Source organism: Phycodurus eques, chromosome 1 (genome assembly GCF_024500275.1).
Source record: "Phycodurus eques isolate BA_2022a chromosome 1, UOR_Pequ_1.1, whole genome shotgun sequence".
NCBI lineage: Eukaryota > Metazoa > Chordata > Actinopteri > Syngnathiformes > Syngnathidae > Phycodurus > Phycodurus eques.
The window spans coordinates 9,864,335-9,880,144 of NC_084525.1; the positions used below are offsets into that span (position 1 = coordinate 9,864,335).

A 15,810-nucleotide genomic window follows, 5' to 3' on the forward strand; every position below is an offset into this window, starting at 1 on the left:
GTGCTGGAGTCTACCCCAGCTATCTTTGGGCGGGAGGCAGGGTACACCCTGAACCGCTCGCCAGCCAATCGCAGGGCACACGAAACAAACAACCATTCGCACTCACAATCACACCTATGGGCAATTTAGAGTGTCCAATCAACCTGCCACACGTTTTTGCGATGTGGGAGGAAACCGGAGTGCCCGGAGAAAATCCACCCAGGCACGGGGAGAACATGCAAACTCCACACAGGCGGGGACGGGATTTGAAGCCTGGTCCCCAGAACTGTGAGGCGGATGTGCTAACCAGTCATCCACCGTACCGGCTTGGACTGTTTAATTGAACACAAAACTGATTTACTCGCAGGAAGCCATTACCTATTCTGTTGTATGAACTGTAACACGTGCATACACCTTATGCCATCTAATGGAAAAGCATGCAATCAATCTGCCTGTCACTATACGTCACGAGCATGGATAGATAAACAAAGACTTATATATTCATAATAATAATTAAGTGAAACTGGATAATTTCCTGCGGCACTGGTGAAGATCTCTCACAGCACCTTGGTTGGGAATCACTGCTACAGTAAAAATTGAATACATTTTATTAGCAATTCTGCATGGCTTGAGATGCTTGGTGTTTTCTGTACAGAGCCACTTGGTGGTGGCGAGCTGATAGGGATGCTGCTGGCAGTGCCTGTGGACTCTGCATGCAGAGGGGTGGTGTCAAATCAAGGGACATGTCCTGTCCACTGGCACTGGCACTACACTCCCCAACCCTTCTCTATTCTCCACTGATCTCGCCACATGGGTGATAACCCATGCAAAAGGAAAGATTGCCAAGAAAATTAAATTGAGCACAAAGGAATGGAAAAAAACAACAACTATAATGTACTGTACATAGGAATGTCAGAACTGATAATACAATTAGGATTATGTACAGTAAACCCCTTTTGTGAGGAGATCATTATTTCAGTATTCAAAGGAGAGAAGGAGACTTGGTGGTGGAACCTTACAATACAGGAAATCATACAAGGAAAAAGGTTAGCTAAGAAGAAATGGGACACTGAGAGGACCGAGGAGAGGCAAAAGGAATACATTGAGATGTGACATAGGGCAAAGGTAGAGGTAGCAAAGGCCAAACAAGAGGCATATGATGACATGTATGGCAGGTTGGACACTAAAGAAGGAGAAAAGGATCTATACAGGTTGGCCAGACAGCGGCATTTCTTGCACTGTACGCTGTTTTAATTGTATTTCTATTTTTCTCTCTTTGTTTTAAATATTTATAAGCTGTTTTTCTTCTTTGTTTTTAAATGCTTTTAATCATGCACATTGAGTTACATTGTGTATGAAATGTACTATATAAATAAATTTGCTTTGCTAATAAATATACCACAAGCTATTATTGCAAAACACTTAAAACATTTCAAATTCATCTTACAACATCACCTCTAAAAATAATAATTAATGGCATTGTCATTCATTTCAATGAGAAAAGATTATTTGAGATACGCATGTTGTGAGTTGCGAGCCTTGTCACGTAATGAATTAAACTCATATCTCAAGGCAGAACTGTACTTCCTTGACATCAATGACTCCATTCTTATTAGCCAGGGCATTGGCACCATTGTGTGGCATCTGAGAACATTTATAGAAAGCACACAAAAACCATGATTGGGTGATTTTCTTTCAGCCAATATTATTAAAGTCAAATAGTGGAGCACAGAGTCCAAAGCAAACATGGTGAAGCAGCATCTAGCTGTTATGTTGCACACAAATGGAATAAGTTGCCAACAGAAGTCACTTCAGCCCCAAGTGTGAATGTTTTTAAGTCCAGGTTAAAAATCTCTTTTTTCCCATGCTTTTTAGAGCATTTCCACTTTTAAATTATATTTCTTGCACTGTACGCTGTTGTAATTGTATTTTTCTCATTGTTTTAAATGTTTCTAAGCTGTTTTTTTCTTTGTTTCTTAATGCTTTTAATCATGTAAAGGACATTGAGTTACCCTGTATATGAAATTCACTATATAAATAAATTTCCTTTGCTTTGCTCTGCTACGGATAGGTGAATTTGAGAAGATTGAACCGCAAATTGGCAGGGGGCATTGGCAATGTCATGTAGTCACTTAACAATACACAAACACAGGGTTATTAATGTATGTAGTTATAAACATTTAACATCAACACTTCCTGAAAGTTAAGGAAGTTAATTCTCTATGTTAAATCTAGTACTAGATATTAGACTTCCATATGCATGCTAGACATCACTCGCTCTCTCTCACTCACTCACTCTCACTCACACTCACTCACTCGCTCGCTCACTCACTCACTCACTCACTCACTCACTCACTCACTCACTCACTCACTCACTCACTCGCTCGCTCGCTCACTCACTCACTCACTCACTCACTCACTCACTCTCGCTTTCTATCTCTCTAAAAATCCCTAAGAGCACGCTACCTTGCTGGACTCTGGGCTTCTTGAACAAGCTGGCGGAATGGCGCAGTTTGCATGCCCAGTTTTTGAATTTGCGAGTCCAGGATTTCTTGCTAGAAACAGGATTTCTGATACTAGGACATGTCAGGTTTAGGCCAAAATATCCACCTCCTGCATTATGCTGCTGCGCTCCATGCCGGAGGGGGATCTGCTGGCGGTGGGGCTGCAATGCTTCTCCGGTGGTGGTGTTGTCTGAATGTCGGTATACAGCCTAAAACAGTTAGGACAATTAAGAGCTGCTACATGGGTTTGAGACATTTGAAAGAGAAAGACAGACAAACATGAAACATAATGCACAGTTGTTTCACATTTAAAGGAGATCATTCAACCCCATATTGACTACATAGTGGATTTCCTTACATAGTGGCCGGGGTGTTAAATAACTCCACTGCAGAGAGAGGAGAATGCTTTTATTTGGTGTAGCATATCTTTAAAGTAAAATATTAAATCAAAATGATATTATATAATTATTCAATAAAATATAAAATGTATAGTAAAATAATAAAATGTAGCCATTTTTAATACATTTGGACAGCTTATGTGTCCATTCTGCCTTGCACATCTAACTAAGTTGCCTTTAAGGCAGTTGTTTTAGTTTCAGTATTTTTTAATAGTTTTTTAAATCATGTTTGTGACTAAATAAGGTAATTAATAATCAATTTTGCGATTAGCTGGCGAACTGGTTCCGAACTGGTCACCAGCCAAATGCAGGGCACAAACAAACAACCATTCACGCTCACATTCACACCCACGGGCAATCTAGAGTCCTCAAATCAACCCACCATGCATGTTTTTGGGATGTGAGAGAAAACCCATACAGGCACGGGGAGAACATGCAAAATCCACACAGGTGAGGCCAGACCCGAACCAGAGTCCTCAGAACTGAGAGGCAGATGTGCTAACCAGTCGCCCACAGTGTCCAAAACATTAGTCAATATTTAGTACATAAACGTTTATTTTTTTGTGACCACTGGAAAATCCCTTAAATAAAATTTTGTTTTATGTAACATTTTATACACTGTATACGTTAACACTAAATTGTAGATTATAGACTTTCATTTCTATGTGGCAAACTGGGGTGAAATAGTGTGTGATTAAATTAAAAAGTGGGGGGGGGGGGGGGGGGGGGGAATTAGTGAAGTGTGTACAATCGAATCTTGCTAGCAGTTTAATACTACAGTTTAAAATGCAGTTTAACACTGAACTAAAAACCCACCTCTTCCAAATTTCTTTTGTGTAAATCTGTCATGTTTTATTCCTGTTTTTATTTTGTTTTTATCTTAGTATTTTATTATTGGCAAAGCATCTATGACTACCCTTTAGAAACTGCACTATAAAACTAATGTATTATCCATCCATCCATTTTCTGAGCCGTTTCTCCTCACTAGGGTCGCGGGCGTGCTGGAGCCTATCCCAGCTGTTATCGGGCAGGAGGCGGGGTACACCCTGAACTGGTTGCCAGCCAATCGCAGGGCACATAGAAACAAACAACCATTCGCACTCACAGTCATGCCTACGGGCAATTTAGAGTCTCCAATTAATGCATGTTTTTGGGATGTGGGAGGAAACCGGAGTGCCCGGAGAAAAACCACGCAGGCACGGGGAGAACATGCAAACTCCACACAGGCGGGGCCGGGGATTGAACCCGGGTCCTCAGAACTGTGAGGCTGACGCTCTAACCAGTCGTCCACCGTGCCGCTTAATGTATTATTATTATTATTATTATTATTATCAAATTCCCCTTTTAACTCAGTGTCTGCTTGGGGGGGGGGGGGGTCTGTGTTTCAAGTGGATAACACAACTAGCGTCTACAAGAGTGGAGGTCCCTATTTGAAGAAATAGCTTGTATGCAAAGCCTGATTGATCCTTTTTAGTCACTCACAAGGATAGTTGGTTCTCCTGGCACAGGAGGCCGCTGAGGCCCAGCAGGGACATCCTGATTGGCAGGGAGGCGAGATGCAGGGGGCGGTGTGGTCAATGTGATGGAGGTGGAAGGGTGAGATGGGCAAGGATGCTGCTCCCTCAGCCCTTGCTCTTCTGAGTGGAGGACCTCTGAGGATCCTTTGTCTGATCCTCTGCAGCTCTCAGGATCAGGGGTGGTGGTGGTGGAGGAAGAGGAAGTGGTGGAGGATGAGGAGTGTGGAGATGCATCTGAGACAGAGGCAGGTGGCGGGAATGACAATGGATGCAGCTCCGATGACTCATCTCCACCTGCAGACGTGGAGGCAGCTGATGTTAACGTTGGAGCTGACGCAGCTCCTCCGGCCGGAGCCGCACCGCCGCTGCTGTGCTCTTGATACAACAAGTTCCTCAGCTTTTCGTCCAGCGTCTTCATCCGATTGTCCCCAAATTCTATTTTGGGGGGACCTTCGCTGTCCGACTCGGCCACAGAGGAAGGCTGAGCAGGGGATGGGGTAAGTGTGAGGGAGAGAGGGAGAAAGGAGGCTTCGTTCGCTGCCAAATGAAGAGGTGGCAAAGAAGAGTCAGAGGAAGGATGAAACGGTACTGCGTCATCTGTGACGCTCATTTCTCCCGTGGACACCTCAGACTCAGACTGTTGTAAAGAGAATTGTTTGGGAAGCGGATGTTGTTTCAGAGGTGTGTCGGCGGCTCTCACCATTTCTTCTTGCTCTAGGTTTTGTATCTGGCAATGCTGTGGTGGCAGGTCAGCAGGAATTTGGGTTGGTTGTGCCACGTGGCTACAAAGGAAATGTTGATGTTGCTGCTGCTGTGACATGTACACCGTCTGCTGTGTGCTTAATTGCTGCTGCTGATGGTCCGTGTGGATCTGCTGTTGAGGCATAACCTGCTGCAGTAGCTGACACTGTTGCACCTCATGTGAAGCCTTCTGTGGTATTTGTTGTTGCTGCTGCTGCACAAACTCCTGTTCCTGCAGCAGGTGAATTTGCTCCAGGAAAACTTCCTGTGTTTTTTGTTGCTGCAGTGTTAACCCGATTTGGTACTGCGCTTGTTGCTCTAGTTGCAATTGTTGCTGGGCTACCGGATTCTGCTGCTGCGGAGCTGATGTGCATCCTTGGGAGAGAGTTTGCTGAAGTTGCTCCAAGTCAGGATGGCTTACTGTGACGTCAGCCTGAATGGTGTCCGGCATGGGAGGCACAACGATGGAAGTAGTGGGCATGCCAGTAAGGTTGGTGGCAACAGATAATGCTGTGGATATTGGCACACTGAGCCTTTGGTCGACAGAAGTTGAGATGAGGACTGGCAGATCAAGACAACCTGAAATAGTTTGAGGGCCGGAGGCTTCAAGAATGCTTTCAGGTGAAGTGGCGTGTGAAGTGGGTGCAGTTGTGGCAGAGGGGGATAAGACAGTTGAGAGTGCATATGATGTGGTGCAAGACGGAGAGGCCACTCCACTGAAGGACTCTAGACTCTGGGAGCTTTCATTTTCTACAAAGCAGAGAGAAACAAACAGTTGTTTGTGGCGCCGATAACCTAGATATTTACAGTAGCATTGCATATATTGTAATATCATTTAAGAATATAATTTCTCTATCTATATTAGCTTCAATATTCCTGTACCTATTGCACTTTTTAATTGCTAAAATTCAATGGCAGGCTGTGGGATTAACCAATTTAAGCCACCATTTTATACCATTGCTGTCACATTGCATATAGAAACCCTCAATAATAAACCAAAGTGCAATATAACAGCATGCAAATGTAGCGCTTACGTCATCTGGAGAAGTTCAGAATCAATATTTATCTAATAACATGACCAAAACTTTAAATAAATAATAATAATAAAAAATAATTTTGGTCTAGAATAACAATGCGTGAATGAAAACATTCACACAATTACATGAAATGCATCATACTCTCAAGAGATGCTGATTACTAAATGTATTAATGTTAATGAATATTGCTTCAGATGTGTTTTGCAAGTCAAACTTTCTTTGCTCTAAGTAACCAGAGGAAAAAAGTCTCTTGGGGCAGGAAGAAGTGTCCCAAAGGTACTCATTCCGCTGCCCCTGAGTCCAACCACTTTTAGATTTCCCTTTCTGTCCTCCCCGGTCTTGTTTGTTTGTTTTTGTATGCTGCCAAGGCCATCAATTCACAAAACCAATACACTGTAAGTGACGCTTGCATTTACCTTTGTCTGTTTTTGGGGGTGGGAGTGTCCTTGTGTCTCCAGTGGGAGGTGTCGTGGCTGTTCCCTGGCTAGAGAGAGAGTCTCTATGGCGAATGGTCTGGTTGATAAAGAAACGCCAGCGTCCCACCGGAGAGGAATGCGGTACAGAGTCGGCTGAGGATTAATACATACACATTTTCAGTTTGTTCTACAGTGCTACATTACTGAGAAAATGTGAAAAGATTGAAAAACTTACACGTAGAGCTTGTGGGAGTGCTGACTTGTAACTGATCCGTAGACCCAGTCTAATTGGGAAACACGTAAACGATATTTATGGATCAAACACAGATTGTACTGGTGATACTGAACAAATGAACATACAAGTGAATGTGTTTGTAGTATTTCCTGTGCTTTCTCAACTATGGCTCTGAGCTCTTCAATAAACTTGTCTTTTTCCACATCAAGGACAAAGACCTCCTCCACCTGTAAAAAAAAAAGACAGTGCAATTAAATCACCAAAAATGCAAGCAGCGACAAATGGGCCATCCATCCATCCATCCATTTTCTGAGCCGCTTATCCTCACAATTGTCTCGCAAATCGAGACAATTTCGTCTCGATTTGCGAAACTGGTGTCGAGCCAGGTCTAACCTTTTTTTTTTAAACTTTCCAAGGGGAAATAATGAGCTTCTGAACTCAACTAAAAAAATACAGACATTTTAACTAGGAAACACATGCTTGCAAAAGTTGCTCAGACCCCAAAAAAATAGAAGTATTACTCAGAAAATGTGTAGACTATTGTTATGCATGAGTGTCTTACCATGTAATCTGCTATGTCCTCAGGTGCATCTCCTTCCATATCAAATTTAAATGTCACCATTTTGTTGCTATGGGTCTCCAACTGGCATTCCACCATATTGTCTCCACTGCCTGACACCTACGTCAGAACAATAAAAAAAAATATTTTGCAAATGCCTCGGATTTGCAAATTGTTTCTTGGTTGTTGTTCGCTTTCACCTGGAGCATACTCAGTTGAAACTGATGTGGAACCTTATCGGGTCTCAGAGAAGATGATCTCCTCTGGGCCTTTACTTTTTCAAATTTGCCGTTTTCCAAGAGCAAAACAGCTTCTCCTTCATTTATTGGCACAGACCTGTGGATGGAACAGTACTTTTGAGTTGCTACACTTTGTTTTGTACATGGGAAGTCCAAAGGAGGTAAATATAGCATGGAACACAAACAGCGTAACGATATTCCAGTAAATTGAGTGGTGCCTTGCTTGACATACAAGTTTAATTTGTTCCGTGACCACGCTTGACTCACTCAAAACACTCGTATCTCTAAACATCTTTCCCTACTGAAATGAATTGAAATGACATTTGTTCATTCCATCCTCAAACAAAAAACTTTGTCTTTTCATAAAAAATAAAAAAAATAGCACTCCATAAGATTGCACCTTCAAAAAATATACAGTAATTACATAATTGAATACAACGGTAAAAATTCAATAATTTTTGCCACATCTTTTCAATGAACATTGTGCTGCTCCTTCTGGTATGTGTGCCTTAGCCATCTAAGTGCATTATAATACAGACATAGAGAGACACATCAAGAGTTTCACAACTGACTCACTAAACCGCAGTAATATTAGTGATTTTACATAAAGGTTAAAAAACATATTCTTGTGAGTATTGTTATATTCTCCGTCTACATTTGTTGCTCCACATTTGTGTTCAAATATCTGTTGAATAAAGGGTTACAACAATGTGACACTAAAGCTATTCATCATAACGTTTATGGTGTTTTGCATTGTTTGTGAGCATTGAGCTAAAGAGACTTTAATGCAATGTTACGTGGTTGTTTCAAATCCACATCTAATTCTCTTAGTTTTATAATTCGTTGACAGTAAACTTCAATTGGGCGAGGCAATAGATAGCGTGAAGTTGTTCACTATCTGCTAAACTGCTGCTTGCTGTAAAGTTAGTTGAGTTCACTGCCACCAAACAGCATTCATGTCTCAAATTTTTGCTCAAAAATCAAAGCAAAACTCGGCAGTTCATATTTCAAATACTTGTAAGTCAGGTCACCAAATATCAAGGCACCACCGTATTTGCTCGTAAGAAAAACAAAATACTACATAAAATACAAAACTATAACAAGTGTACAAACCAATTGAGATTATTTGTCTTCATGATGATAATAATGAAGATATTTTCACTAGAATTTATACATTTTGCTGATTCAGCCTTTGGTAACAATTGTAGTAACAGAAAAACAAAGCTTTGCATATCAGTTTTGGGAATGCCTTCAGTTACTTGATATTAAGTTTATACAAACCCTATGTTAGTTTTAAAATGCATGATGATGGGCACACTGTGGGACCCTTGTGAAATCAGACATACCTAGTTGAGGAAGGGCGTTCTGTATTTGACAGAGGTAGACAATCCTGAGGAACACATTGATGTAATAAATACAAACACAAAAAGCCACAGGAAAATAAATGACACAAAAAACATCAGCAATAAATGCAAGTGAAGCTGTTACATACATACAACTAGTTTAAAGAATGAAAAAGTGTTAGTTTGAATCAAATACTTTATACTCTCTCACTCATTCCACCATCAAAATTGCTATTAAATCATACCGTCAACTCATCGCCATTCATTCTTCCTGTACCTGAGAAATGCCCATCAGGGAAATGTCACAGTCTTGCAGCGAGGCTTGGGGCAGTTTGGGTGCATGACAATTAAGCATCTCTATAGTGGCAGCAGGTGAAGGGGAGGTAGGTATAAAGTTGCTTTGCCCTGGTAAGGTGACCTGGGCTGCTAGTGGAGATGGCAGCTCTGGCATAGGGGTAGCAGGAGCAGGATGGCAGGATGGTAGTGATGATGGGGGAGACAAGGTGTGAGAGGGGCTCGGGACTATTTGATGTACAGGGAAGGCTGCATGGAGAAGAACCGGTGCTTCGGCAGGTGGTGTCTGTGTTTGAGAATGAGCCTCCTCTTGAATGTTTGTCTGGACCTGAATACTGGTTTGTGCGTGAGTGTGCGCTGGCAGCGTGTGCTTGGCCTGGTGCTGAGGAGAAGGTACTATGCCTGTCGTTGCGCTCTTGCGTAAGGATGGGAGGTTCGTATTCTGGGAATGATGATCAGCCCCATTCCTGGCAGCTAGCTGCGTGTCGGGATGTGCAGCAGGCTGACATTGTTGTGCTGGCAGCTCAGCCTCATCCCTGCCAATCACGACCTGACTGAGAGGAGATTTTGGCTGGCCTGGGGCCAGGATGAGCTCAACTGGCAACTGGATTAGGGAAGGAGGTGGCAGTTGCTGACCTTGAGAAAGCATCCGTAGCTGTGGCTGGGAGATGGGCTGAATATCTGAAGAGTTTGTGGTGCTTCCTAATGGCTGCTGCTGAGCCAGGACCACTGGAATATTGACTGCAGTGGTCCCAACACATGCAGAATCCAGAGTATTGAGACTGGCTGTGTTGGTTCCAGCAGACATAGCCACCTGCTGATACTGCAACACTGACTGGCTTGCTGCAGTGTGACTTTGTGCTTGGAGAAGCATATGGCTTGGAGTTTGTTGCTGAAGCTGAGACTGCAACATGCTTAGCATTTGAACGTTATGATGAACAAGAGTCTCATGCTGTATCTGACCAGGAATTGTTGCTGGAGGTTGGACAGCAGATTGGCTTTGTTGGCCCATAATCTGAACAACACCAGATGAGTTCTGGCTGTGCGATGGTTTGGACTGACAGTCTGCTGGCTGCAGAGGCTGAGCCAGAATTATTGGCCGAGAAGACACTGGGTTCATAATAGAAGTTGTTGGTTCAGCATAAGGACTTGGAACTTTCTTGGCTTGGATGACAATTTGTGCCTGTCCTTGGGTAATTCCAACCACAGGAACGACATGGGGCTCAATCATTATTTGAGCTGCTTCGGTGGTAGACTGGCTTATATATTGGACCTGAACATGACTTTGGTTCTGGGTATGAACTTCACTTTGTCCTGGCTGGGAGAACACTTGAGCTGGGATGACACTGGATGTCTTGACAGGCTGTATGACCATGGGAGCCGGGCCTGGGCAGCCAATATGAGTGTAGTGCTGAATCACGTCAGCGCTAAGTGGAACTCCAAGTGGGTTGTTAGGTTCCCCTGCAAGTGTAGCATGCTTAGGAAGCGTACAATACGCTTGCTGCTGCAAGATCAGTGCAGCTTGTTGTCCCATAAGGGGGTTATGAGCGATGAACTGAGCGCTGTTTAGTTGATGGGTGCAGGCCTGATGCATTTCAGATTGTTTCTGTTGCATTTGCTGCTCACGACTGCTTTGAAGAGAAGAGACAGTCTCTTGTTTTTCTGTTTGCTGAAGTTGAACAATGGCAGGTTGGCACTGTTGCTGCTCTTGAAAGTGTTGTTGTAATAGATCCTGTTTTCGTAATCTTTCACTTTGATCTTGTTGCGGCAGTACCTCTTGTTGCTGCTGTTGTTGCAGAAGAGCGTGCTGCTGGCTTTGTTGTGGCACCAGCTGAGCCTTCTGCTTTTGTTGCTTCTGCAAGACAAGCTGTTGCTGTAAATGCTGTTGTAAGAGAGCTTGTTGTTGTTGTTCCTGTTGAGTCGGGTTGGGCTGCTGATGCACCGCTTGCTGTTGCTTCAGTGGATCTTCGTGTATTCTTGCCTTGGCATTTTCCATTTGTTGATACAACTGTTTCTGCTGCTGTTGCCCTAGATGGTGTTGTGAAAGTGCTTGCTGTGGCATGGCCTGATGCTGCTGTTGAATAAGAGCTTTTTGCTGATCCAATACGTGCTTGTGTACAACTGCGTGCTGCTGTTCCAGTTGCTGCTGCTGCTTTAGTTGCTGATCAAGTGGGATATAAATTTGATGCTGGTCAAGTCCTGAAACTTGTAGCAAGGTTTGCTGTTGCTGCTGGGGTGGTATGGTGATCTGCTCACAAGGATCCTTCACTGGTTGAGAATGTTCCCCCAGTGGTGGCAATGACAAAGCTTGTTGAGCCATACCTGCTCTTGCCGCTTGGTCCTGTGGAGTTGGGGGAAGGGTCTCCTGCTGCTGAGGCTCATGTTGATGTTTCAAGACCGCTATAGCTGGAAGGCTCTTTTGAAGCTGCCCTACTGGAGGCTGAGTGGTGCTAAAGTGTTGCTCTGGCAGAGCAACTTGGCTCTCCATTAACTGCTGTTGAAGGCCGGAGGTCTGGCCACCTAGCCCAATCTGTGGTTCGATCGCCTGCAAAGGTTGCGTTTGTTGGGGTGTTGGCTGCTGAATAATGTCAGTGAGCTGCACGGGAGGGGCCTGGGGCTGCTGAGTGAGGGGAACAATAGTCACCATGAGCCCAGCAGGATCACTGAGGGACATGGATGAAGTGAGAACTTGTGGGGAAATAGCAGTGATGTATGATTGTGAGGGGGCCAGCGACGCTTGGGGGGCGGCGGTTTGAAACACATCTGATGGGAATGTTTGTGACTATGACACAATGATGATTGGTGTTGAAAGAAAGGGGGGGGGGGGAGAAAGTAGCAAACATTAGGTAAGAATAAGCTTTGCCACAACAATTAACACATTTGATATTACAGGTTTCCCCCCATTTTTTTAGAGTGAAGGCACCTCATATGAAAAATATGAAGTATGTTTTTTACTCTTTATTAAAACAGGGTAACTGCAGGCTTAAGGAATCCAAATTAAATACTTTTTTTTTTAGACCTTATTAAGGCCACTTTAGTTTGAGAAAAAAAATAAAAATTAGGTCTAGGAGTGGGCAATACTGGCTAAGCATTATACCAAAATGGTAATTTTGTGCTAATATTTCATATAATGTTACATACAGTTGGGTGAAAAAACAAATTATTATTTATTACAAATTTGATTAATTTCTTTCCAAATAGTCTTCGAAGATTCATTCATTGTGTTCATCCTTACGACCACTGAATTGTGGATTTTAGTTTCAGTTTTAAGGCCTTCATTATGGAGAATTAAATATAAGACTTTCTAAGGATCTGCAAACACCCTGTAATACATGTGGCTATTGAATCATTACATTTGCAATTCCTCCAAAAACGACCTGGGGGAAACCCTGTACAGCATGCAGTCAGAGAGACAGTGTCAGAGGATTATGAAAATGGTTTGTGGTTGGGTAAATTGAAAGAAGGGGGAAGAGTGGGCGCTATCTATAGCTTTCAATTGAAGCAACAGAAAAATAAAACAATCAATCTTAACTAAATAAACTAACAATGTTGAGACACAGAGCAATTTTTATGCATTACAATTGGTATAATGTATGACGTACAAAATGAAAAACCGTAGTAGTAGTAGTAGTAATAGTAGTAGTAGCGGTCATCATTAAAATACACGATTACTGGTGGAAGACCAACAATAATCAGTGGGGGGAAAAAACTTGAATGCTGTTATTTCCTTGTGTCACTTTGATATGCATACTGCACACTTCTGGCTGCTTCTGTCTCAAATTTTTACAAAATTTTGATATTTCTTTAGGCAGCACTGACAGGAGATGAGCTGTTTAATACCTGGCAGACTAAGCGGGGCGATGTTCAATTGTGTATTACTTTGCGTGTTAATATCAATGCCAGGAAGCAGAAAACATGGAGTGATGGTCATGGGATGCTCTAAAAACATACAATACGTAAGATATGGCAGGGGATCGATCATGTTATAAAGATGAGGTCGGGATGGTACAAAACCTGATTGACAATACAGTGGAGTGCTGCAGGCTACATGTAAAAGTATCTCCCGACTGATTACAAGTTATTATAGTGTTATTGCTCCTTTCACCTGGAAATAATGCTGAGGTATACTTGGCAATACCTGTTGAACCATGACGGTGGGCTGAAGAAAGCCCTGACCAACAGATGGACCTCTGCTATGGCCAATGCTGGACAAACTGACACTCTGGCCAACTGGCAAACTCGAAACACCTCCACCTTCACCAACTGGGAGCCTCGGAGGATTAGTCAGTACAGCAGTGCACTAAAGACCAATCAAATGGTGAATGACCAATTATTTTATACACAATAGCTATACGGTTCTAAGTAGGGGATATATTCCAGACCCACACGCTATAGTTGAAAATTGACAATATAAACAGACAATAAAGTGGTGCCTTGATGTGTGAATTTAATTTGTTCCATGACCACGCTGGCAACTCAAAACATCCATCCATCCATCTATTTTCCATACCGCTTATCCTCACTAGGGTCGCAGACATACTAGCGCCTATCTCAGTTAACTCTGGGCGAGAGGTGGTGTACACCCTGAACTGGTCGCCAGCCAATTGCAGGTAACGGAAAACATTCATATCTCAAATGATCTTTCCCTACTGAAATGAATGCAAATGCTATTAATCTGTTCCATCTCCTCCAAAAACCAGACAAAATGTTTGTAACGTGTTTTCTTACAAAAGAAAAATTGCGCTGTATAATATTGTACGAAATAAAAACAAAGTCATTAAATAATTTAATATAATGTAAAAAATGTACACATTTATTGCCACACTTCTTCCTACAATTAAATTTACAAGGTGCTGCTCCTGGTGTGCACACCTTTGCCATGTGGTGGCAGTATAATACATCCATCCATCCATCCATCCATTTTCTGGTCCGCTTCTCCTCACTAGGATCGCGGGCGTGCTGGAGCCTATCCCAGCTATCATCGGGCAGGAGGCGGGGTACACCCTGAACTGGTTGCCAGCCAATCGCAGGGCACATACAAACAAACAACCATTCGCACTCACATTCACACCTATGGGCAATTTAGAGTCTCTAATTAATGCATGTTTTTGGGATGTGGGAGGAAACCGGAGTGCCCGGAGAAAACCCACGCAGGCACGGGGAGAACATGCAAACTCCACACAGGTGGGGCCGGGGATTGAACCCTGGTCCTCAGAACTGTGAGGCTGACGCTCTAACCAGTCGTCCACCGTGCCGCCCAGTATAATACAGATATACGGATATAAGCAGATGCTCCTCAGTAAGCCGCAGTAATATTAGTCATTCTTCGCAAAGGATAAAGAATATATGCTTGTGAGTATTGTTATATTATCTGTATGCATGTGTTGCTCCACCGTTTGTAGGAAAACACCCATTGCTTATAGTGTTATATCACCACTACACTAATCCTATTCGCTAGCCCTTCTATAGCAATTTGCACTGGTAGTTATCATTAAGATAAACAAAGACAAACAATACACAATATTTAATATTTTTTTTAATGTTTAGTTGGTAAACTTCAAGTGCAAGCTTGAAGTCTCTTTTTTGAGGAATTGTTCAATATCTGCCAAACTTCTACATGTTCTAGTGAATAGATTTCACTGCCACCATACAGCGCTTACAGTATATCTTAAATATTAGTCTGAAAGTCAAGGCAAAATAATTGGCCCAACGACAGCTCATATAAAAAAAAATCGTAAATCGCGTCACTCATATCTCAAGGCACCACTGTATACTGTAAAAGGCCATATGAAAACGATCGCAATAAACCACACCTTTCCGAGATATAGCGAGTATTTCTGTGTTAGAGAAGTAGATTCTTCCCACAAAAAAAATTGCGATGCAGTGGCGACGTGATAGAGCGGGGGAACACTGTAATCTACATACTGTATAATGGTGTCCTGTATGATTGATCTGAAATTATGTGTTATACATACAGATGTAGTGACGGGCTGGGAAGTCTGAGAGCAAGAGAATGAGTCCCCCGGCTGAGAGTGTGACTGGCTCTGCCCGTTAGCATTCGATTCACAGTTGGCAGACCTAAGGCTTTCCCCTAACAAGTTAAAAAATGAGAATGAAAAGAAATCTAGCATGTCTTAAATGTCATAAGAAACAGTACCACGGTTTATATTTACCTGGCAGGCATATTATTGCCCCTCTGACAACATGTTGGTCTACTTCAGGCAGATTGTCAGATTCCTGCCCTCCTCCTCCTCCTCCAGTTGCTCCGCCCCCCAGTGACGATGGGGATGGATGGGAGAAGGTGTAGTAAGTTAGAGTGGAGTCGCGTCGCTCTTCAAATCCTTGCTGCTGTTGCTGGAGCAGCTGTTGCTGCCGTCGCTCCCGTGACTTCTTGATTAGACTGACTCTGTCCCGAATGGATTTCCCCACCACTTTGGCATCACTCTCATGGAAAAAGCCAGATTTGACCTTTGACAAGACACACAGATAAAAACTGATGCTTAATTGTAGTCTTGAAGGGAGTTTGTGGAAATCCCAGACTGTCCAAT

At 42.9% G+C, this 15,810-nt stretch overlaps 1 protein-coding gene across 3 annotated transcripts in view; it reads right to left on the minus strand.

Moving 5' to 3' along the window:
- wnk3 (WNK lysine deficient protein kinase 3) overlaps window positions 1–15,810 on the minus strand; it is a 76,688-nt gene that overhangs the window by 19,093 nt on the left and 41,785 nt on the right. Inside the window, exons 8-19 of one of the 3 annotated variants that reach the window (XM_061676278.1) lie at window positions 15,436–15,730; window positions 15,238–15,353; window positions 13,368–13,562; window positions 9,246–12,044; window positions 8,972–9,015; window positions 7,587–7,722; window positions 7,390–7,506; window positions 6,992–7,054; window positions 6,828–6,876; window positions 6,593–6,745; window positions 4,364–5,889; window positions 2,446–2,692 (exon numbers count right to left, since the gene is read on the minus strand). In XM_061676278.1, coding sequence (XP_061532262.1) covers window positions 2,446–2,692; window positions 4,364–5,889; window positions 6,593–6,745; window positions 6,828–6,876; window positions 6,992–7,054; window positions 7,390–7,506; window positions 7,587–7,722; window positions 8,972–9,015; window positions 9,246–12,044; window positions 13,368–13,562; window positions 15,238–15,353; window positions 15,436–15,730 — 5,740 coding nt within the window. Of the gene's footprint in view, window positions 1–2,445; window positions 2,693–4,363; window positions 5,890–6,592; window positions 6,746–6,827; window positions 6,877–6,952; window positions 7,055–7,389; window positions 7,507–7,586; window positions 7,723–8,971; window positions 9,016–9,245; window positions 12,045–13,367; window positions 13,563–15,237; window positions 15,354–15,435; window positions 15,731–15,810 lie in introns of all 3 variants that reach the window. The other 2 variants (XM_061676289.1, XM_061676268.1) reach the window with 2 other exon arrangements.